The sequence below is a fragment of the Pteropus vampyrus genome, unplaced genomic scaffold, assembly GCF_000151845.1.
Source record: "Pteropus vampyrus isolate Shadow unplaced genomic scaffold, Pvam_2.0 Scaffold24, whole genome shotgun sequence".
NCBI classification, from domain to species: Eukaryota; Metazoa; Chordata; class Mammalia; order Chiroptera; family Pteropodidae; genus Pteropus; species Pteropus vampyrus.
Genome location: NW_011888805.1, coordinates 4,305,595 through 4,329,860, shown reverse-complemented (window position 1 = coordinate 4,329,860; position 24,266 = coordinate 4,305,595). Strand labels below are relative to the sequence as shown.

General features: G+C 37.5%; 1 protein-coding gene and 1 pseudogene across 1 annotated transcript in view; both read left to right on the top strand.

Annotated features, from left to right (window-relative positions):
* The window catches only part of UTRN (utrophin), a 472,032-nt gene that overhangs the window by 111,374 nt on the left and 336,392 nt on the right, over window positions 1–24,266 (top strand). The window contains exons 7-17 of the mRNA XM_023528331.1: window positions 1,907–2,022; window positions 2,754–2,920; window positions 7,071–7,274; window positions 8,182–8,363; window positions 9,077–9,227; window positions 10,400–10,519; window positions 12,428–12,529; window positions 15,347–15,454; window positions 15,725–15,904; window positions 16,936–17,105; window positions 21,610–21,733. Coding sequence (XP_023384099.1) covers window positions 1,907–2,022; window positions 2,754–2,920; window positions 7,071–7,274; window positions 8,182–8,363; window positions 9,077–9,227; window positions 10,400–10,519; window positions 12,428–12,529; window positions 15,347–15,454; window positions 15,725–15,904; window positions 16,936–17,105; window positions 21,610–21,733 — 1,624 coding nt within the window. The remainder of the gene's footprint in view (window positions 1–1,906; window positions 2,023–2,753; window positions 2,921–7,070; window positions 7,275–8,181; window positions 8,364–9,076; window positions 9,228–10,399; window positions 10,520–12,427; window positions 12,530–15,346; window positions 15,455–15,724; window positions 15,905–16,935; window positions 17,106–21,609; window positions 21,734–24,266) is intronic.
* On the top strand, window positions 11,593–11,717 carry LOC111737248 (annotated as a pseudogene).

The following is a 24,266-nucleotide window of genomic DNA, read 5'->3' as shown; positions in this document are numbered from 1 at the left end:
AAATGGATTCTAATTATGTGAAAGAACAAAAGTCCAAGAAGAGCCAGTATACCCATGAAGAAGAAACGGGATGAAGTGCTTCTCAAACAGAAACCCAAACTAATTATGAAGCTGTTATTAAGACTATGTAGTACTATAAATAAACACACTAATATAGTAATAGGCTGAACCATCTGAAATTGCCAAGATTTGATCCTATTTGACATATAAGAATGGCAGTTTCATATCCTTCAACTTAACAGAATAAAGAGGTCAGAAATAGCTTCATCCTGATGTACAACTGAACTGATATTGCAGATTGATAGATGGTATGGCACAATTGAATTGAACCCTTACCTCACCATACCCAAAAATAAATTTCAGATGCATCTAGGGTTTAAATGTGAAAGACGAAATTTGTTATATGTTTTATTACTGTTTTAAAATATTTATTGTCTCAAGTTTTGTTTCCTGTGTGTTCTTTGCTGGTATATAAAAACACAATTGACTTTTCTATAGCTTATATCTGGAAACTTCTTAAATTTTTTACTAATTTTAAATATGTTTCTGTAGATTAAAAAAAATTTTTTTTTAGTAGACTATCCATGCATTATAATAGCTTTTCCTCTTCTCTTCTTATTTCTTTTCCCTTCATTTATGCCTGTCCTCCAAAGCCATATTGATTTATATTGGCGATAGCAGAAAGTTTTATTCTTGATAATGAAGGGTGTGGTTTTAATGTTTTACCATAAGAGTGACATTTGCTATAGCTTTTTTGATATACTTTTTATCTGATAAGAGAACCCCACACCTAGTGTTTTACTTCTCTTTTATCAGTTTAGGAAAGTCACCCTCTGTTCCTAGTTGGTTAAGAGATGTTGTCAGAAAACTTGAATTTTACCAAAAACTTTTTTCCATTGATTACTTAATTGATTTAATGTAGAGTGCCTTCTCTATGCTAGGTACAGGGTGTAGATCAGAGAACAAAGCAGACAAAAATCCCTATCTGCTTGAAGTTTACATTCAAATCGAGGGAGGCAGACAATAAAAAGTAATAAAATAAAGAAAATGTAAGTCTATAGCATAAAGAATTGATAAGCATGCTGAGGAAAAATATATCAGGCAAGAGGGGAGGAGGTGCCTGGTATATGGGAGGCCAGCGGGTGCTGTGGAGTGAGCAGGGGGAGTAATAGGAGGTGAAGTAAAGAAGGAACTGGGTTGGGAGTCGGGGAGGCAAATCCCAGGAGGTAGATGGGTCTATGATGCAAGAACAGATAGAGTGCAGGAAAAAAAAGATCAACTTTTGGATGTTAAAGCAATAATAATGTCTAATTTGTGGGATTAGAAAATGAAGATAGTAATGAAATATTAGATAATAGTAATATGGAGGGGGTGTGCAGGAGGGAAATTCTCTGAGGATCTTTGTTTTAGGAGCATCCTGTGAGCAGACTAAAGCTGGATTTTTTCTACTGCTAATCTTGGTCTTTTAATTGTAGAATTTGTCTATTAACATTGATTGTGATAATTTGAAACTTTAGGTCCATTTTTACCAATGATTTTGAACTTTTCATTTCTCTTATTTTTTCTGTATCTTTTTCCTTTTTTATATTGTTAGGTTCCTCTTCCTTTTTTTCTTTTCTTTTACTATTGAGGAAATATTATATACTAATTCTAGTCTTTCAGTGGTTACTCCACACATTTTTAACCAATGTAAGAACCTTAGAATGTTTTATCTGTTGTTTTAATATCTGTAAATTACTTTAAGATAATATATTTGACAAGCCTTTGAGATATAAAATTAAAATTTTAATTTAAACTCACAAAAAAATTTAAAACTGCAGTGTATTAGATTGTAATAATGACCATTTTGTTTCCACATATTTCATTTTTATTGCATTTTATTTGCATGGTGACTTTTTTATTTCAGGCCTGATCTCTTCACCTGGGATAGAGTTGTTAAAATGTCCCCAATCGAGAGACTTGAACATGCCTTCAGCAAGGCTCAGACTTATTTGGGAATTGAAAAGCTGTTAGATCCTGAAGGTACTATTCATTGTTTGATTTCAACCTTGATTTTGCTTTACGATTTTGAATACTTGAAAAGCAAAGGTTTTTTTTGTTTGTTTATTTTGTTTTGTTTTTGTTTTTATTTTTTTTTTAGTGGAAGGAATTATGAGAATTGAGTAGTGTTTTTTCCTTTTGAAGCATGGTGTAATCATTTTATTGCAGACAAGTTATTAGTACTTTTGTATTTAACAATTTGTAGGATCCTTTAGAAGGAAATTTAATTACATCATTGGAGAATAGTTATTTGATACCAGCATAAAATTTAAAGTTTTAGAAAAATATATTTATTAGATGGACAATTCAGTATTTTGTTTATTTCATTAAAATGCATTTTTATATAAGCTTTTTGCATATATTGTGAAAATTTTAGTTACAAATGTTGCAGAGTTGAATTCTAGACTTATTTTCATAATATGAATAAAATCTGTGTCATTGTCTTAAATGGTAGCTTATCTTTGAGCATTTGGGGGAAGCTTTTAGTGAAGAATTTTAAGACATGGGATACTGAACAAAAATTAGTAGCTGTCTCTGCCTTTGTCTCATGCATTATTACATGAAATAGAAACTTACTGAGCTGTGGTATTGCAAAGATTATATAATTGTATTGATTATGGGTACTAAGGATAGTTATTTTATATCTACTATCGAGCAGTTCACATATTTTGGACATCTAATTTAAGCTGTTCCTTATTTTTGTCCACTTTTAGATGTTGCTGTTCAGCTTCCTGACAAGAAATCCATAATTATGTATTTAACATCTTTGTTTGAGGTGCTACCTCAGCAAGTCACTATAGATGCCATCCGTGAAGTAGAGACTCTCCCAAGAAAATACAAGAAAGAATGTGAAGAAGGAGAAATTAATATACAGGTACAGGTAAATTTTTATTGAAATGTTTGACTTGCCATATTTGTTTTCTCTTAGGTACTAGATAAAACACTTTTAGAGAATTTTTTTTTTTTTTTGCTTGGGAACTTCTCAATTTGCTTAAGACTCGGAGGTTCAGTTTATCAGTACACTGTCATGTGTCACATGCAAGTAATGGAAAACTATAACTCAACCGATTTCATTAAGAAGGAAAATTAAGCTGTATGACAACGCCTAAGAACCGGTGTTTTTCCATCCTTTGGTCACCGTCTTTTATCACTGTCATCATGTGCTGAAGATGATTTTCTCATGTCAGCCTAGGTTTGTTCTAAGTACTAATTTTTTTTTAAATTAAATTTTGCCTCCGATAAAAACATTTTGCCATTATATTTTCACAAAGGCTATTAAAATATAAGCTTTTCCCTTTCATTTAGGAGGAATAATTGACAGTATGCTATTTGGTAAGTTTTTCACTTAAAGGTTTACAGTGGCTTTATTCATTAGGATATAAATGAGTTTATTTTTTTCAGGAGATATAAATAAAGTCATGAATTTTTCTTCCTGAATTATGTTGTCTTAAATCAATCCATATTTTACCTTATTCTGTTTTAGTCTAACCAGTTCTCTTAATTCATAGAAAGAGAGAATCTTAATAGTTGATGAGACCTTAAAAAGTCATTTGGTCTAACATTTTAGTAGCTAAGAGATACAAAGGAATTTCAGAATGATATGAAGTATATTTTAGAGAGGCAGAAAGCATAGGCTTTGAAGCTTAAATTTTATCCCCATTTCTACTTGTTTTGGGTTAGTTACTTATTCTCTCAACCAGTTTCATCTGTAAAATATGGATAAAATCACTCACTTCATAAAAATGAAATCAAAGTGTCTACAATAATATTAAGAGGCACTCAGTAAGTAGCATCTATTATTATTATAATTTTTCCTCTTGAATTTGTTTTGGTGCTATCATTCATTCTCACTCAACAAGTTCCTTTTTAAAAATGTCGGTTAATTCTCATATAATTATAATGCTCTTGAATTAGCATAGCATCTCTCTTTTCTTTCTCCAAGCTTCAGAGAACTTATTATTTCAGATTTTTTTGAGGATTGGGAAGTAGGTACCAATCCTTTTAACTTCTTATTTCAAAAATAACACGATTTATAGAACAAGAAAAAAAAATTACTGAGGAAGAGGGCAAGAGATGGGGCCAGATTGTGAACCAAGGGCTCCTTTTAGTAATTTGGAAAATCAAATGATGCTGAGGAAAAGCTGTAATTTTTTATAATTGATTGAAAAAATGCCGAGAAGCATTTGTCTCTAGTAGTGTAGTCTTTATCCTGATTAAGGATGCATCCTTTTAAGTGGCTCAGATAATCTTCTGAGGTTGCTTTTTGGTTTAGGATCATTTCTTTATTGGATTGGATCTCTTTTGTTAGAAAGGTGGGGTATTTTACTTATTATAGTTAAGACCGTTCTCTCTTGAAAAGGAAGATTTCATTTGCCTTTTATGATGGAAGTGTAGGTAAAATTAGCACTTCTGTTTAGGGCTTAGGGTAACATGATAAGAATTGCGGAATCTTTTTGCTATTTGATTAAGAATGAGTGTATTAACATTAACCTCGTCATTTGCATGCTTTCATAGTGTCTTAGAGATCGAATTAAGTTAATTGAGGATATAAATGTGGTCAAGTTTTAATCACCTACTCTCTGACAGAGCTTGCCATCTGCTACTTTGCAATGAATGTTAATAACCAGCTTTCTTCTCTTGCTCTTTCTACAAATAGGCGCTTTAGAGCATTCGCTGGTCAGCATATAATTCCTGCTTTTCTCTTTAAATTAATCTCTCAGTTGAAAGTTTCTTCTTCTGTTTTAATTAATACCTTCTGAACATTTGCATTTAGATAATGCCTTCCATCTCCTACCTCATAGCTCTACGTGCTTATCACAGCGACCTCATTAGAGCATGGAGGTTTGCTGTTATTTTGACTCTGTAGTTTCAAAATTTTAGGTCTGGAACTTAACTCATTTTCCCTTCTCTATCTCCTTTGATCTATCTCCCAATCATCCAGTATTTCACCTGTGTGCTCACCGATTCGTGTTTTTTTTTTTTTTTAATCTGCATCAGTTTACTGGGTCTGTTTGTTTCTTCCTTCACAAAGTCTCTAGTGTGTGTTTTCTTTCCGTTGCAGCCTTCTTGCTAATTAAAGACCTAATGTTCTCTTATAGTTTATGAGATCCAGCCTACCTCCACAATACATCTCAGGCTGCCTCACTGCAGTCGTGGTGGGCTTTTCCCTCTTCTTCCCCAGCATTCTTGTACATGTGGGTTCCTCTCTATGAAATGCCCCTCCACCCACTCGCTGCTTGGCAAGCTTCCCATCGTTCCTCGGTTTCAATGGAACTTTTTCAGAAAAGTCTTCCCTGATTAACCTTTTGAAATCCAACCCTACACACACTTACACACTCACACTCACTCAGTTTCTTGCTGTCACAGTATTTTGTAAACTATTTTAAGGATTTTAAATTGTCTCTTAAGAGCATTGGGAAGCAGTGAAGGATTTTAAGTGGGGAAGTCTTATGATGTGATTACGTTTTCCGGAGATCATTCTGGAGGCCGTGTGAGGAGTAGGTTGTAGAGGCAGGGGTGTGGGTGGCAACGGGAAGTAAGATACCAGTCAGCAGGTTAGCAGACAGTTGTAGTCTTGAGGACAGATGGTGGTGGTGGTGGAGATGGAATGGTCTGGATGGATCGGAGATACATTCTGAAGGTAGGAATTGCTTGTATATTAAATATGAGAGGTGAAAGAAAGAAACGAAGGCCGGCTCCCTGGTTACTAGCTGGCGGAGTGAAGCGCCTGAAAGAGCCATTTACTGAAATGAGAAAACCTGAGGAGGAAGGAGTTTAGGGAAAAAAGAAAGAGTAAATATAGACATGGTGTGCTATGCCTATGAGACATCCGTGTGAAGATGTTAAGGTGGTTGGACAGAGGAGTTAGGAGTTGGGAACCAGAACTATAAAGGCGGGATATAGATGGTTCTTTAAATTCCACGGGAATGAATGAGACCCCTCAGACAAAGTATACAGAGAGAAGAAAAAAGGGCCCAGGACTTTAATTTTGAGGCGATTTCATTACTTACAGGTCGGCAAATGCAATTCGACCAGGGGGAAAACCAGTGTAGTGTCAATGGCAATTTGTCAATGGCAAGGTTATTGGTGACACTAGAAAAAAAGCCTTTTTAGTTGAGTGGTGAGGACCGATACCAAATCTGAAAGAGAATGTTAACAAACTGTAGCTGTTAATAAGTATATGAGCATTTCTTATATTGTTCTTTACACATTTCGGTATGTTTGAAATATGTAAAAATTTTGAGTGAAAGGTGAGTAAGTGGAGATAGGCTTTAGGCAAATTTTAAAGAAGTTTTGTTCTGAAAGTTAACAATTGCATGCGAGAGGTAGTTCATTTGGTTATCAGATTCTAAAGTGTATAAGAAAATATTCCATTGCTCATGAGGAGCTTGAGATAAGTTTATTCTCGTGGGCTTTTCAAAAAAACAAAACAAAACAAAAAAAACAGCAAGTAAAGTAGAAGATGATTGCCTCCAAAAACTACTATCAATACAACAGCCTGTATGTGTGGCTGCCTTTCAGTGTCTAAAATAAAGTGCTAAAGTGTATTTCAGTAAAAGAGGTTTAATGAGGGTCAAAGCACAGTTCTAATCTTTCTCTCTTTTTCTTTAAGTTATATTTATCCTTCAAGGCCCAAGGCGATCCTCTGAAACTTTCCCTTGTTGAACTCAAATAGCACCTTTTGTCGGAACCATAGCATTTATAACTTTGCTAATAGCCATATTTTTGTCCAGAAGTGATTCATGTGGATTATTTGTCTCTTCCCAGCTATGTTAGAATCCCCATGAACACAGAATTCAGGAGTGCATGCTGCTTTTGTTCTCTTTGCCATCCTAGCACACTTAATAAACGCTTTCCGACTAGGTCACGGCATTGCTCACCCAGCTACTGACAACTGGCTGAATGCCTAAGGCACAGCGGTGCCTACCTGAGGGAGGGTTCTCCATATACAGTGTGTCTTTGTTGAACACCTTCTCGTCTTCATGATGCTTGTGGTTTTTTTTTTTTTTTTTCGGGCTTTGTTATTATAGAGCTCAGCACCAGAAGAGGAGCATGAGAGTCCCCGTGCTGAAACCCCCAGCACTGTCACTGAGGTCGACATGGATCTGGACAGCTATCAGATAGCCCTGGAGGAAGTGCTGACCTGGTTGCTTTCTGCCGAGGACACGTTCCAGGAGCAGGATGACATTTCTGATGATGTCGAAGAAGTCAAAGACCAGTTTGCCACCCATGAAGTAAATAATCTGTAGCTGAGGAGCGGGGTCTGTCCGTCACGGCGCCTGTGCCTTAACCAGGGGCTCCACCCTGGTAGATAGTGTTACTGAATTCTGCTCCACAGAAAGTTCGTGGCGTATGTTAGAACTTGTGATATTTAAACAGGCCTTTGTTATACAGTTGGTGTGGGTGATTAACTGTGCGTTGGAATTAGATTTCAGAGTTTAATCTTATTGTAATTTGTATATTCTGTGGAGCCACTGACAAAAATCAGTGCAAAGCACTGCTTGTTTCTGAAGTGTATTGTTATGGTTAAAACACAAATGGCTAATCAATACACCGAATCTTTAGATTTTGAGTGTTCCCCAGGAAGTGACTATTTTTATTTATTGTACAGTTAACGAATGTTATATCTAGCGTTCTTGTACAATTTTATATAAGGAAAATTTCCTAGTATTTCAAGGATATATTATATTCCACTGTAGTGATTTGATTATGTAGTTTTTTTTTTTTTTATTGTTAAGTAGTTTTTTCGTGACCTATTAATTGACAGGCTTTATTTCCTATTCTGCTTTGAAAATAATAGAAATGATCATATTCTTTCACAGTTCCTTTTGTGTTTTATTTATTATATTTTTTCGTAATTTCATGTTCATAATCTCTCAGTAGTATGATCAGCATTTACTTCAAAATAGCTGGTATTATCAGATGTAATATTGTTCTCTTTGATTTATTCACTGTTTTGCTTAGGCCAGCTGCTTATGTCCTATATTCAGAGCTTAAAAAGTTGGATCAAAGTCCACTTTATTTTCACTCTACGTGGTTACCTTTTTCTGTAGCTTTCTGTAGACATTAATAATTTATTAAGTCTCTCTGTTTTCTTTTTTTTTGCAATGAGCAACTCACAAATTATATGTACCTTCCTAGGCTTTTATGATGGAGCTGACTGCGCACCAGAGCAGTGTGGGGAGTGTCTTGCAGGCAGGAAACCAGCTGATAACACAAGGAACTCTGTCAGATGAAGAGGAGTTTGAGATTCAGGAACAAATGACCTTGCTGAATGCTAGATGGGAAGCTCTAAGGGTGGAGAGTATGGACAGACAGTCCCGGTGAGTGGAAGCAAGGAAATTGGCACTTATTTTATAGAGTCCATTGCTTAGTTTAGCTCAAGTAAAGGTCTGCATGCCTGTGAAAGCTAGATAATTACAGAATTTGTCTTGTAAAATTTTGACTGTTTTCTTTTTGTAATGTTGCTGGGATTTTGTATGGTCTTTGTTTCTCCTTTGGTATGTTATCCAAATTAAAAGGTAAAAGTTAGAGTACAGAAATTACCAAAAAAGGAGAAAGACATTTCGTAGAGACAGTTATCGATTTGCAGTGTTAAAATTGGCTAACCCTTAACTCCATATGAAGACAGGACTATGTAGTCTTTATCTACGGTTTTGTTCTATAAAGCAGTCCCACCCCCCACCCCCCACCCCCCACCCCCGGGTTTGTTTTCTTTCTTGCATTGTGTATTTAGGAGCAAACTGCATTCCATTGCCATTTCCACCTATTTAATAAGCAGGAATTCCTGATTGAAGAAACAATGATTCTGATACCAATACAGGGTGCTGTTATTTGCATTCTTTGAATCGACTCCCTGTAGAAAGAAAATAAAAAAGTTTTTTGCTCGTTTCTATATTTAAAGACTAAATACTAACTTGACATGGTTAGACGGGAGTGCATTTCTTCGCCCCGTTTCTTTGCGGCCTGGAGTGTGTTTTCGCCTTTGCGAGGGGGAGAAGCAAGCGGGAGTAACGCTGTGCTCCTCCGTGGACAGGCTGCACGACGTGCTGATGGAACTGCAGAAGCAGCAGCTGCAGCAGCTCTCGGCCTGGTTAACGCTCACGGAAGAACGCATTCGAAAGATGGAAACTCGCCCCCTGGATGATGATTTAAAATCCCTACAAAAGCTTCTAGAAGATCATAAAGTAAATCTGGCACATATTTCTTTCATACCTTATCACATATGAAAAGGCAGCACTTAGCATCCTCAGGGGCTGATGGCTTCTGTCATTAGTGTAGAGGTGGGATACTTCTTCAGTGTTGTCTTTTATTCAGCAGCTTAGAGGGTGGGGTTCATGGGGATGTGACTTTTCTGGGATGAAAGCGCAGGTGAAATTTTATATGGCTGTGTGTAGTTTCCTTAGGAAAGGCATAGCTTTCGTGGGATTATCAGGGTTGTTCGAACCTATAAGTAAGTGGTTAAGAAGGCTAGTGTGTTGGCATCAATGCTGTGTGTGGATAAAGAAGCAAACTCTCAGGTCTATCTGTACCTGATCTTTTAAGGAAAGCTACTGTTTCTTCTCTGATCTAGGAAAGTAACAGGTGCCAGGCAAAGAATCAAAATTTAGCAGAAAATTAAAGTTGGTCACAAATATAGGGGATAACTTTTCATAGTCAAGGGAAGGTGGAGTAAATAACCTGTCTTCAAGTTGTTTGAAGAATTTGATTTTTCAATGAAATATCTAGATAACTGATAAATAAAGCTTTGGGGATACTTTAAACATGACTCGAGAAACATTTGATAACACTGTTGGTAGTGTTTATATAAATTACCTATATACATACACCTTGAGACTTGCTGCGCTCTTCCCATGGAAGAGGTGAGAATGGAAGGCATCTGTGTATTCTTAATTGCTTTCCTGGGCAGCTAATCAGAATAGCGTCTGACTATCAAATAGCATCTACTTAACTCTCACTTTATACCACGCTGCACAAGAGAAGATGATCTCTGACTCTGTATAGTTAAGTTTGGGACATTTGTGATTTACCAATTCTACATTCTTATCTTAATTCCTAGTATAGACACTCAACTCATTTATGTTACTTTTTTATTTTTTTGCCAGAATTTGGAATAAAAGTAATGACATCCCACTTGCAATCCGTTATGACACTGCATTTTCAAACTGCTTTGGTTCATAATGAAATGTAAAGATGTATAATGGGTTTGTTTCATTAGTGGAACATTTAGGGTAATGATTGGAAATTCAAACACGATGCCTCATTAAATGTCCTTAATTACTATTGACAACTGAGTGGATTTTAAATAGGTAAATGCGAAAGAGAAGAAATAATGGTCTATCTTATTTTTTCCCCCCAGAGTTTGCAAAATGATCTTGAGGCTGAACAGGTGAAGGTAAATTCATTAACTCACATGGTGGTGATTGTTGATGAAAACAGCTGTGAGAGTGCCACAGCTGTTCTAGAGGATCAGTTACAGGTAAGGACCCCGAAAAGGAGGATGATTCCAAGGCACCTGTCGTCTGATAGCGACTACATGTTGCCCCTATTCTTCTTGTCCCATCTCACTGTTTATTTAAAAGAGCAGAAGAACCTACTTTAGGTTATGCTTCTCAGTCGGGGTTCCACACCTCGTGGGTTACAGGTGTGGAACCCCGACTGAGAAGCATAACCTCGCTATCGTTCCTTTGCTTCAGCAGTTGGGGTAAATGGGTGGGGTTGCTTTTGGTCTCCAGCCACCTTGTGCATAGTATTAACAAGATTGGGAAGCACAGTACTTGTGGTTCACAAGCTTCTTGCTCAGAATTACTTGAGGAATTTGTTAAAATGTAGATTTCTGGCCTCCACACAGACGTGGATTCCTGAGTGGAGCCCAATGGATCTGCTCTTTAAAAAAATGTAGGTGCATTTCAAAGTTTGAGAATTTCAGCCGTGTAGGATTTAATATCCCTGTTTCTTTGGTAGATCAGTGAGTGAATTTCAACAATAGTTTTGGGAAGCCCAACAAATTGCTTCTTTTTGCACAAAGGCTATAGTATATTTTTGCAGGTCTTTTATAAAGATATTTATTGCTATTTCATTTGAGCAATACTTGAATTACCAAGTACAATGTTGCCAGTTTATGATTTTCAGTAACTTTCAGAATATAATTTCATCACATGAAATTCCTTTTCAAAGTTGGCCAGTGGTTCTGAAGCTTGGATGCAGAAGTACTTAGTTATTACAGTAACCTGAGAGGTAGGCATGTCCGGCCTATTTAACATGGAGGAAACTGAAATATATAGAAGTGAAGTGATGTCTCAGAGACTTAAATAGACAATGAGTTTTCCTGCTGAGACTGGAGACCTGTCTTCTGGCTCTAAGTTTTTTACCTTTTGCAGTGTAAAAAGCTATCCCTGGTATTAAATATCAAAATAGGATACTACAAATTAAATAATTCTTGTTCATGTGTGACAAATGTAGAAATAAAATTTAACATTTGTTAATCATTATAAAATGGTAAAATAACTTATTGAGAAAGCCATCATGAAGAATGATTTTTAAAAATTAATCGTCTACAGCCAGCTACCCTGAACACACCCAATCTTGTCTGATCTTGGAAGCTAAGCAGGGTTGGGCCTGGTTACTGGTTAGTACTTGGATGGGAGACCACGTAGGAAGACCAGGTGCTGTAGGCATGAAAAATAAAAACATAAGGGATTGTAAGCCGACAAGGTTCTTGCAATCTGTGAGGTCAACCAAGGGTTGCCTCGCCTAAAAAAAAATTATCAAACTTATTTATTTAGTATTGCTAATACTTGTAACATTCCGTTGCTAAGTTTTGTAGAATTTTCTTTGGATCATGCAATGTAAACAGAACAAATCGATTAAGTATTTTTTAATAGAAATTCTCTCATTTAAAACAGTTTTTATAATGTTAAAATTTTTTTGTAATTTTCATACTACTGAGGGAAATATTTTGGCATGTGAAAAGAAAGTGGATTTTTTGGCATATGAAAGGTGGTTAAGAAATTACTGATGCACTGAATTTCATCATAAAGATAATTATAGCCTGAAACAAACTTAAGCACGAAAAGTAGAATTAGTTTTTCTCATCTATAAATTTATAGGATTTGTCTATATTATTTTAATTTTTTAAATTTTATTTTATTATTAGTTTCAAGTATACAATTCCTTGGTTAGACATTTATATAGTTTATGGAATGATCTCCCTGATTACTTTATCTTCCCTCTGGCTATCCGTACTGTTTTAAAGCAACTTTCATAGAAATATATTTTTATAAATTGTTAGTCTGTAATAGAACAACAGATGCCAAGAGTTTCTTTAAGGTTTGTAATAACTGTCTCTTAAGGCTCTGTTGCAAAGGATGGCTTTTTCTTTTACTAGAAACTTGGCGAACGTTGGACAGCAGTGTGCAGGTGGACCGAAGAACGCTGGAGCAGGTTGCAGGAAATCAACATACTGTGGCAGGAACTGTTGGAAGAACAGGTATGAAACTGCTAACCATATGGTCAAATGGATGGTGAAAAGGAACATCCTTCATTATGGCATTAGAATAAAGTCTTGCTTACTTTTCTTCTAAAGGAACATTTACAAGTAATTATTTGTTATTTTTAATGTTAGAAACTTAACTGGATTTCGTTAACCAATGTCACCATAATAAATTTTTAAAAAGTCAGACTTGTATCCCTTTTATCATGAAACTTCTTCATAGAGATTGTAGTATATGGCCCCCTTGTAATAACAATTTGATCTGTGTTTAATATTTAAAATGTTAGTATTTAGATATGCTACTCTCAGGAGTTGCTTGACATTATAATTTTCATTGCATTTGTATTGGGTAATGTCTTTGAACTGGTATCAACACAGTGCCTAACATGTGAATTGTGCTTAGAAAATAAAGAATAAATGAATCCACTCGATAATTTGTGAACTTTAAATCACAAGAATTTTTATTGAATTTTAACCAGAGTAACTACTGAAATTAACTGAAAATATTATTTAGCAACACCATTGATTTAATATTTGGTTAATAGTGTATTTTTTCTACTAAGGATTACCACAGCAAATGAACCTTTAGCACGAAGCTGCTGCCTTAAGTTTTCAGTTAGAGTGGTGGCCCTTTGCTCACTTTGTTCTTCCAGAAAAACAACCATTAAAACAGAATGCAAATAAACAAAACTTTTCTCCCCAAAGGCCAAACAGTTGTGGTTTAGAAAATAAGCAGATACTCTTCCCACATCTCTGTCTTCATTTTGATTCTTTTAAATGTATTTCATTTCCATCCACAAAAAGCAACTATATTCATTTCAGGGGATAAAAACAAGTGTATGATGCTTTTTGGTTTACTAAATGTGGTTGCGGAGAGAACATCTTAAAATATTGGTTGCAAAATTTGTCCCAAATAAATTGTTGATCACTACCCCCTGCCCTGAATTATTGGTTAGAATCTTCCTATTAAGAATCATAATGGAACTGATCCTGATTTCTGAAATATTTACATTTTACTTGACAAATATTTACACTTACTTAGACCCCTGTATTCAGACCGAGTCACATAGATCAAGTAATTAAAATTTTCAGTAATGACAGTAGGAGATTTAATTGCCAGAGAAAACCATTGTGTTACTCTTGTACTAAGTAAACTAATTTAAAATTTGGAAAGAATTTTAATTTGGTAATTAAAAACATTTAAAAATAGAGAATGGCTAGTATTTTGGCCAATATTTTCGGTTAAAAACTGACCTTTGAATGGCTTTCTGCTAGTGATACGGAAGGACGAATCTTGTGAAAAAATAGAATTTGAAGCCAATGTGGGGACTTAATCTAGAGACAATTTGCTGTTGCAGGGAATGAGACCAAATCAACTGTATCTGAATTAGAAAACCTTTCAAAGGATGATTGTGCAGACGCTTTAAGATGTTAGAAATGGGCTCTGAGAATTAGCTCCAAGCTTCTGCAGCATTGGCCAGTTTTGTGTGGCATGGAGAATATTCTGTAAAGGACTTCATCCTACCTTTTCCACCTCAATTTCCCACGTACCCAGCGCTCCAACCCTGAATTCTTGGTTTGTAGCTCATTTCTAGACTTAACACCACAAGAGTAATTAATGCTAGTTCTTTCTCTCTGTTCTGTTCCAATGCATGGCACCTCATACATTCCTCATGGTTTTTGTTTTCTTTTTTTTTGAAAGAGTGAATCTATTTCATTTGTTTCCCAGTCTCTGTGTTTTTGTTTAAGGTATGGCATCTTTAAAGCCATGGAATGCCTTTAAACTCATCTCTTCATTTTTAAGTTCTCCCCAGCCATGAAATCATCTACAAATCCCCTTCTTCTTCTTCTCCGGTCTCTAAACTGGATGCAATCTCTTTTGTGGTGTCTGTACTTTCTGTGTTGTGCCATAGTTATTCCTGTGCATATCTTATTACACATGAGGGAAGGATCCAAATTCGTCTTTTATGTTTGGTCTTCATCTTTTTTTTGGTGTGTGTATGGCATTTAGAGGAATAGTTGTTAAATAAACTGATAAATAAAACAATTAGAGAAAGAATTAATTGCAAACAACTAAGATTTTTCTCCCCTAGCCCTACAGAAAAGGGTTTCTGTGGTACACACTATACTTTGGGAAGAATGATCTCAATGCAGCCATGTTGTTATCCACCCCTGCTGCAAGTTTTATCTGTCTACATTACTAAATATCTTCTGCCTAAAAAAACATGCATTGTTGGCCAATGAAGTTTAAATATTCTTATATTGGCTTTGGACTATCCTCCAACTTCCTTCTCTAACCATAATTGCTGTTGAACCTGGAGTATTAGTGTGGTTTTCCTGAATGCTGCTGTGGAAAATCCATTGGCTTTGGAGTATAGGTCTTTGATCTGGCTCTTCTGTTAACTAGCCAAGAGATCTTGGATATATAGGTTGGCTTCTTTCTCTTTCCTCCCTGAAACGAGGGGCTGAGACAGACAATCTCTGAACTTCCTTCTGCCTTCAGAGAATTGTAGTGTGATTTTTTTCAGAGACTTGAATAGCTGGATTTAGCGTTTTAGATCCACCTACCTCCCTGAGAATTTGGTTTAGTTATCCAGGTGTGGAGCAAATTTCAGGTTGATCTGTTGTAAGTATGAGAGGGACAATATCTTTAAAAAGATGTCTTTCTGTGTCATTCATGCCTCAGGCTTAGGTGTTTGAAGTCCTTCTTACCCAAGATAAAGGTGAGGCCTCTAATAACAGAAAAGCTAGAGAGTGAATTGAGTTACCAAGTGATTCCCCAAATATATTTCTAACTTTTGTTATTATTTGTAGTGCTTGTTGAAAGCTTGGCTAACTGAAAAAGAAGAGGCTTTAAATAAAATCCAGACAAGCAACTTCAGAGACCAAAAGGAACTAAGTGTCAGTGTTCGGCGACTGGCTGTAAGTGATGTCATTGTCAGCATCTGTCTTCTAAGCCGGCGATATGTTTTATATAAATGGTTAATACAATTTAGTAAATACAGAGTAAGACTCATTACCTAACACTGGAATGCTGCCATGTAATTATCTAGAACCAGGAGTCTTATGTTTTAGTATTAGTGAATTGTAAAGCAAGTACATTTTACTATAAAATACACATGTTTAGATTTCCTGACTGGGGAACAGGAAGGTAAATTTCTATAAATATCTAATAAATATCTGAAATACTAGATTTTGAAGGAAGACATGGAAATGAAGCGTCAAGCGTTGGATCAGCTGAGTGAGATCGGTCAGGATGTCGGTCAATTACTTGATAATCCTAAGGCTTCTGGAAAGATCAACAGTGATTCTGAGGAACTGACTCAGAGGTGGGACTCTTTGGTCCAGAGACTAGAAGATTCCTCTAACCAGGTACCTTTTGCTTTGGGTAATATGTTGTGCCATTAAGTAGAAGTTAAGTATTTAGGTTGGCTTTCTGCAATAAAAGAAAAGTAGCTAAACTAAAAAGTTGGTTCCTTATACCTAGTTTGTTATAAAATTGAAAAACTGACATGAAAATCCTGTTTTCTAAAGTAAATTCTAATAGATTTTCAAAAAACTGATTAATGTCCAGTAATTTAACCCTTAGTAACTGATAACAGATAGACATGAATCCATTAAATTAGTGGTCCCCAATCTTTTTGGCACCAGGGACCGGTGCTCCTATGAGAATCTCATACCTGATGATCTGAGGTGGAGCTGAGGCAGTGACGCTTGTGCTGGGGAGCAGCTGCAAATACAGATGAAGCTTTGCTTGTTGGTCCACCGCTCACTTCCTGCTGTGTGGCCATGACCAGTACCATTCCGGGGTTTGGGGACCCCTGCATTAGATGATCTTTAAATCTTACATAATCTTATTAATTTAAACATTTTAGTGAATTGATCAAAAATACACTTGATCTTAGCCAAAAGGCCAAGAAGCGATAATTTCATCAAAAATAAAACTTTGGTTTGTAAAGTGTAATAACTCGAATGTCTATCAACAGATGGATAAACAAAATGTAGTGTATTTATGCAATGGAATCTTTTTTGGCAATAAAAAAATGAAGCGCTGATACATGCTGTAACATGGATGAACCTTGAAAACATTATGCTAAGTGAAAGGAGCCAGTGACAGGATTCTATGTACTCTGATTCTGTGTGTATGAACTGTCCAGAATAGGAAAATTCATAGAGACAGAAAGTAGATTAGTGGTTGCCAGGAGCCAAGGGGGAGAGGAGAGTGGGACGTGCCAGTTATGGGTTCAGGGTTTATTTGGGGGATGACAAAACTATTCTGGCATTAGAAAGTCGGCATGGTTACACAGCTGTGAATATGCTAATAACCATTAAACTGTACATTTTCAATTATATTTCAATAAAACTATAATAAACCATTAAAACTTTGGCTGATTTTATTTCAGGTGACTCAGGCTGTAGCCAAGCTGGGGATGTCCCAGATTCCTCAGAAAGATCTTTTGGAGACTGTTCGCATAAGAGAACAAGTAACTACAAAGAGGTCTAAGCAAGAACTGCCTCCACCTCCTCCGCCAAAGAAGAGACAGATCCCCATGGATATGGAAGCTAAGAAAAAGTGAGAGCAGACAGAATTTCCAAACCCAGTACTGTACACAATGTATTTTGTTCTCGGGACTTATTTTGTACTAGTTACTAGTTATCGTTATGGAAATTCAACTACGGAACTGCTCACTACCCGAGTCTTCTCAGTATTCTCCTTGGCGCTGGTTAAGCCTCTGCAGCATCTCAGATGGTTTTATATACCCTGTGTTCCACTCGAACTGTGTCCTGGAACCCCTTTTTTTCCTCCTTTCTTATTTCCCTTGGAAGGATATGATTGTTCGGGATTCTTCATTTACTCTTTCACTGTTACAATTCTGACAGTTTTGCTTTAGATAGATCGCCGTATTGTTTGTGAATCTCCTTCCTCTTCTTGCGGTTAAAAAAATAATTCAGGAAAGTAATTCCTTTATAGTCTCCTTTCCCTCCATTCTTTTTTCCATGTTTTCTTTCTTTCTTTCCTTATTAATTCTTTTGCCAGATTCACTAACAGATTCTTTGTGTTGGGCTTAAATATCTATCTTTGGCATAAAATACCTTTTCATCTCATTGATTCAAAATAGACCTGGGATCTTTAGAAGAGGAATCCTCTCCTGGCATATATTGAGCTTTTAGTAATGTCAGTTACTCTGTTAAGCTCTGCCGTGTCCCAGGTACTGTACCCCACATGCACCATAGCAGTTAATCCTCAAAACATCCCTCAAGTAGTACTGTTCTTCTCTCCCCTTTACAGTGTAATCTCAGTGCTTGGGTAAATGGACAGTTAGTTTTTTGCCTGAATAAAAATGATGTGATTTCCCCAATTTACCTTTTATTAGACAAGGTGAGATTCCAGTTTTACCATGTGATTTTCATTTCGATAATACGACTGTGTTTCTGCCTCCTGATAGCATCTCCTTGCAGGACTCGTGTGCCTTGGAGTTGTAAATAGCGGCTGGAGAACTTTTACTTTGGTAGCCAAGGCAACAGATGAGGAAGGTTCTTCTGATGTTAATATTACCATAGACTTTCATTTCCAGAGTGTTTATATTCTGCTCGGTATATCTGGCAGTGTGTCTCTCCAGTGCTGACTTTGTACATCTGTAAGCAGAGAAGGTTCTAAAAGTCTAGGGTACTTATTATAGGTTCTGGCACCATCCCGATGTGTGTGTGTGTGTGTGTATGTGTGGAGGGGGAGTTCCCTGCACCATTAGATAATTCGTGGGTTACCAGCTGGGTGTCCTGTAATTCAGTTCAATTCTGACACTTACTTACTGGGAGACAGAATCAGATGCCATAGGTTAATTGTCAATCTTCTATGACTGCCCCGCACCCTTCATTCTCAACCCTGTGCTTCTGACCAACTGGCTGTAGGTTGGAGGTTCCATAACGTTTTCCTCAGGTTCGATTTATTTGATAGAGTGACTTACAGAGCTCAGAGAAACATTATACTTACTAGGTTACCAGTTTATTATGAAAGGATAGAACCCAGGAATAGCTGGGTGGAAGAGATATGTAGGGCAAAGCATGGGGAAGGGGCACAGAGCTTCTATGCCCTCTCAGAGGAGGCCATGCTCCTAGGACCTCCAACCTGGAGTGAGTTCACTAACTGAGAAGCTCTCTGAACCCTGTCCTTTTGGAGTTTTATGGAGGCTTCATTACGCAGGCATAATTGACTAGATCATTGGTTATTGGCGGTTGATTCAATCTCCAGCCCTTTTCCCCTCCCCAGAGGTCAGGGGGATGGGATTGAAAGTTCCAACCCTCTAATCTCTTGGTTGGATCTCCTAGAACCAGCTCCCATCCTGGATCCAAAAGATACCTTTATAGCTGTCATCACTTAGGAAATTCCAAGAGTTTCAGGAGTTCTGAGCCAGAAATGGGGACGAAGACCAAATATATGTTTCTTATTATAAATAACAATATCACAGTGCATAACTATAAAATCTTAAACATGATCATGTTGTATAAAGTGCATTCTGCTGTGAGAAACAGAATACTGTACCCAAAGTGACTTAATGAGGTCACTGATTATCTCCCATTACAAGAAGTCTGGAGGTAGGGCAGTTTTAATGGCATGGTCTAGTTCAATATCCTGCCACCTTGTTTCTGCCTTCCTCAGTATGGTGGCTTTCTCTCGCAAGGCTTAGTCTTCTCATGGTCCCAAGATGCTGCTGTAGCACTGGGCCTAAGATTCTTGTATAACCTGCTTTACAGGCAGGAAGGGGAGTTTTACCTTGTCTTTTTTTGGGGTGGTGGGGAGGCGGATTAGGGAGAAAAGACCTTTCCTGGAAGATGGCAGCTGACTTCCCCCTGGGTCTCACTGGTCTCAGTATACAGTCACTGTCCATGTCCTAGGCAGGAAGTTGTCTGTTGGATGGGTATCCAGGTGTGAGGACCACAGTCTTCTAGTCCACAGGTTGATTGATGCAGACATTCCTTCAGTTAATTCTTGGGCAAATAGAAGCTTTAGTATGTCCAATCCATTATAATAGAAGGCAGTGAAATCTCATTGCTGGAATTATGCCCAGACAAAGTTGGCCCCTTCTCAGGCTACCCACATGTGCTAGTTCTCCTTTCTGGGGTAATAGAGCCACATCACCCCTCTCTCTTCACCGTGGTACCTCTTCGGTATCGGAGGGTAGGTTTCATATTTCAGTTTCCATTTATTATCCTAAAGTCCAGAGTACCCTTAGTCATTCCTAATGTGAAATGGTTTCCAGATCCTTAGAAGCGGCTGTGAACTGGCTTTAAAATGAGCCGTCTGAGCAGATGTGAGCCTTAAATATCTGGTTAGCATAGCTTATACGCGCTTCAGAAATGGTGATTTATTTTCCCTTCTCTTCTCTTGGTGCTGCTGGTGGCCGTTTTTACCACCATAGGGACAACCATTTCCTATAATCTGGATATGTGTCAATGAGACCTGAGATCATTAACGCTCTGCAGCGTTCACATCACTCTTGCTCATCTTGAGAGCAGGAATGGACTACGTCTCCAAGGTCATTTTAAATGTGTGACCTCTGGATGGTATGCCCGTTCTTGGAAAGCTTAAATAGAAATCTGCTCTTACGATGGCAGGAGGAATGTACCACTGTTGGAATTACGTCTCGACCCCTGGTTATTTACCTAGAGTGTCACAGAATCCCTTACAAGTTGCAAGGAAAGTTGACCTTGATGAAAAAACAAACAGTTATAATTTCAGTAGAAACGCTTTAAGTAAAGTTTCCCCGAAGAATCAGCAATGACAACCTGCACTTACCTTAAAGTACCTAAAAATATCCAGATGTTATTTCGAGCCTTGTGGGTAGAGTACTAATTAAGAGGACAGACTGCCTCAGTTTGAGCCTCAGCTCTACCATTTATGAACTTTATGTTATTTAAAACCTCCCTGAGCTTATTTCCTTCATCTTTAAAAGGAGTAATAGTGATATATACTTCATGGAGTTGTTATAAGGATGCCTTGAGTTAAGAATACACATAAAACACTCAGAAAAGGGCCTGGTACATGGCCAGCAATCAGCAAATGTGTGTCTCCTTGTTCCTCCTCGCTGCGGTTCTGACTGGCCTTCTCAATGTTGTTCAAGTCTGTTCCCTTTTCTTCTTGTCCATTGTTAACCACCTTAGTTCTGGCTCCCTCTGCTCCCTTTTCTCTGGTCTTGCCGCTCTTTATTTTTTCTTCTCAGTGAACACTAATGAACAAGTATAATCGCGTCAGTCCCATGCTTTAAACCCTGCACTGGTCCTCAAGTGTCCTTTGGTTAAGATTGAACTCCTTAATCTATCTTTCGGGGCCTTCCAGCAACTGGTTGGTGTGGCTCTCTGCCACATTGTCAGTGGTCCCTTCCTGCCTAGTACTCGCTATTCCGGCCACACCTAACTACTTGCAGTGCGCTAAGTGTGGTTTTTCCTTTCTTTGTTCTCTCTTTGCAAGGAAAACTCCTGAGCTTAATGCCGTTGTTCTATTCCAGAAGCTATCTCTCTCTGTTTGTATCAGGAGCTGTCCTGTGAATTTGTAGAATTAGCACCTAGCACATTTTTATTGTTATTGCCTTTTACTTTCCATTGACCTTGCTAGACTGGAAGCTGCCTGAGGTCTGCGGTTGTGTCTGAATTACCTTCATATCAAGAGCACAGCCCAGTGCATGGCATATAGTAGGCTCTACTCAAAAACATGTTGAATTACAGAAGGCATTAGCTTTAGGAATGTCCGTACTTTTTCTTTTCTGCTATTATCTAACCAAGTCTGTTTTTCATAGTCTGCAAGAGTTTATAAAAATAGTTTCCTATAAAGTAAAACATTTTAAAAATTATTTTTTTATTTATTAACATTACAATGTTACTTTTTCATACTTTTAATCGTAAATGTGTGATCTTATTTTGTGTGGTTTCTGTATTTCTGGGTTACCTTTTGTTTTGTTTAGATTTTGAGGAGTGTTTAAAAACACATGCCTGATGGGTGTTTTGATCACTTTTTTTCTTGAGCCAAATGAAACAGTAGAAGAAAATGCGTTACAAATAGTAACATCTGAATCTTAAATCAGGTTTGATGCTGTAAGTGCAGAGCTGTTGGACTGGATTTCGAAATCAAAGGCTGCCATTCAGGCCGCAGAGATAAAAGAATATAAGAAGATGCAAGAGACTTCAGAAATGAAAAAGAAGTTAAAGGTAAAACATTAAACCAAAGTATACTAGTGAATAAAATATTTCATCAGGATAGATTTGCTTTTTGGTGTAAAGAGGTGATGGAATCCAAAAGCTTCCTGTTTGATAAATGTAGCCATGACACGTAGCTTTTAGAACATTGTAGTAAAGTTTGAATTGATTCAAGCTGGTTGGTATCGGATCCCTGAGTGGAGGAGGCGTTTTCCTTCCTTCCTTAACCACTGAGATGTCTAGGAAGGAACACGTCCTTCTAAGGGGATCCAAATATTACTTCCATTTTTAGCTTGATTAGATTTTAATCTGATACCTAATAATTTATAACTGTAAATGCAGAAGATGTTTGGGTTTCTGAACACAACAAACTACAGTAGTTACCTCTGATCAGCCCCAGTCCAAAAATAAATGGAACATTTCAGAAATAATTCATGAGTTTTAAACTGTGTGAAGTTCTTAGTAGCATGATGAAATCTCTCACTGTCCTGCTCTGTCCCGCCTGAGACGTGAATCATATCTTTCTCCAGTGTATCCACGTCATATAGCCTACCCCCCATTAGTCACTTAGTAGCTGCCTTGGTTATCAGATCGATTGTCCAGGTATCGCAGTGCTTGTGTTCAAGGAACCCTTACTACTTTACTTAATAATGGCCCCAAATGCAAGAGTAGTGATATTGGCAATTTGGACATGCCAAAGAAAGCCATATAGTGCTTCCTTTAAGTGAGAAGGTTAGTGGAGTACCGCAAGATGTTTTGAGTGAGAGACTGACTGACTAAAAGGGAGACCACAGTCATATAACTTTTATTACAGTGTGTTATTATAATTGTTCTATTTTATTTGTTATTGTTGCTAAATTTTTACTGTGCTTCATTTCAAAATAAACTTTATATGAGATATGTATGTGTAGGAAAATCATATATAGGGTTTGGTACTATCTGTGGTTTCAGGCATCCACTAGGAGTGTTACAATGTGTCTCCCGAGGATAAAGGAAGACTACTTTATTTCAAATCTCAAAATTTCTTCAATATATTCTCTTAAGAGACACAGTTTTAAAAAGTAAATACTATTGAAATCTGCGGGAGCCTAGCTTTGCTACTTTGTACCTATCTGTGTATTGCTGAAAATTGTGACAGAGGATAGTAGCAATTTGTCCTTGATGTTTCTTAAGTCTCTGTACATCCTTTCATTAACTTTTTGGGCATCTAGAACAATTCTGTACTGCTAATCTACATCAGGGATAGTTTGTAAAGAGTTTGCAGAACATTTGAAAAACGAGATGTCTGTAGGTTTTGCTGATATAAGTTAGAAAGTGGTAGGTAGCGTGGGAATTGAGTGGCGGCCAAGATTTCAGTAGTTTCTGGACACTGGTGAAGTCCAGAGAGCCAAGTGGCCCCGAGCTGGAGCTGAAGGCAGGGAGGGTGCTTGGAGATGGGTGGAAGGGCACACCGGGTGGGCAGGGGGCCCCTGAGCAGAGCACGGAGGTGGGTGAGTGTGATGTGATCTTTGGAGAAATACTTTGTTCTGTTTCCTGCTAGGCGTGTGTGTGAAAGTACACACGCAAGGTTGGAAAGGTGGTTTGAGGTCAGACCGTGGCCGACTTCGAGTGTTTGAATGAGAAGTCGAGACTGATTTCTGCCTCGTCATTCCATTGTAACTGCTCTTATTTAGAGGTCATCATTGACCTTCAGTTTCTAAATCCAAAGGAAGAATTTCTGTTCTCATCAGACCTGCTCTTTCTGTAGCATTTGCCACTGTTTACCCTTCCCTTCTTAAATTCTCATAGCCCTTGGCTTCTATAACCAGTGATCATTCCACAATATAAATCTGGTCACACAGCTCCGGTGCTCACAATTAATTTAATGGCTTCCCATTGCTATGGGGACAAAATGTAAAGTCCATAGTGCCCAGCATACAAGGGCCTTCCAGATGGCATTATTCCGCACCTCTAAGCACAGCCTCATTCCCCACCCCTCATTCCCCCATCTGAGCTCCGGCCCTCCTGACTCCTGCTCTTTTCTCACTCTCTGCCTCAGCATGTGCCGTCTGCCAGAATGGCCTTTTATTCACCTTTTGTGGCTGAAATGCCCTCTATTTCAGTAAACTTCCCTTAACCTCATCTGGAAGAGTTAAGTGATTCATCTTGACTTCCCTATTGCTTTGACCATACCTCTATGAAAGCTCTTATTGCACTGATGTCATTATTTGTTTATATGCCTGCTACAAGTGCTTCGAAAGTGAGGATAAGTTTTCCATTGAAGCTTGTATTTTCAGCACTCGGTGAAATTCTTGGCTTATGGAAGGAGAGAATGATGACTGTGGGTAAGGGGAACGTGGAAGGTTGTTAACCTAGAAGCTCTATCATCAAAGCGCTCCACACAGGGAGTCGAGAGAGTAAGAAATGAGGGCTGTGTTTCATAGTTTCATATACTTCTTACTGTTCCGAAAGACCAGTAGATGACATTAATGATCATTTAACAAACCAATTCTCAAAGGCATTAAAGCGGCAAAGAATTTGGAAGTTAAAATGATCTCAGTGGAAC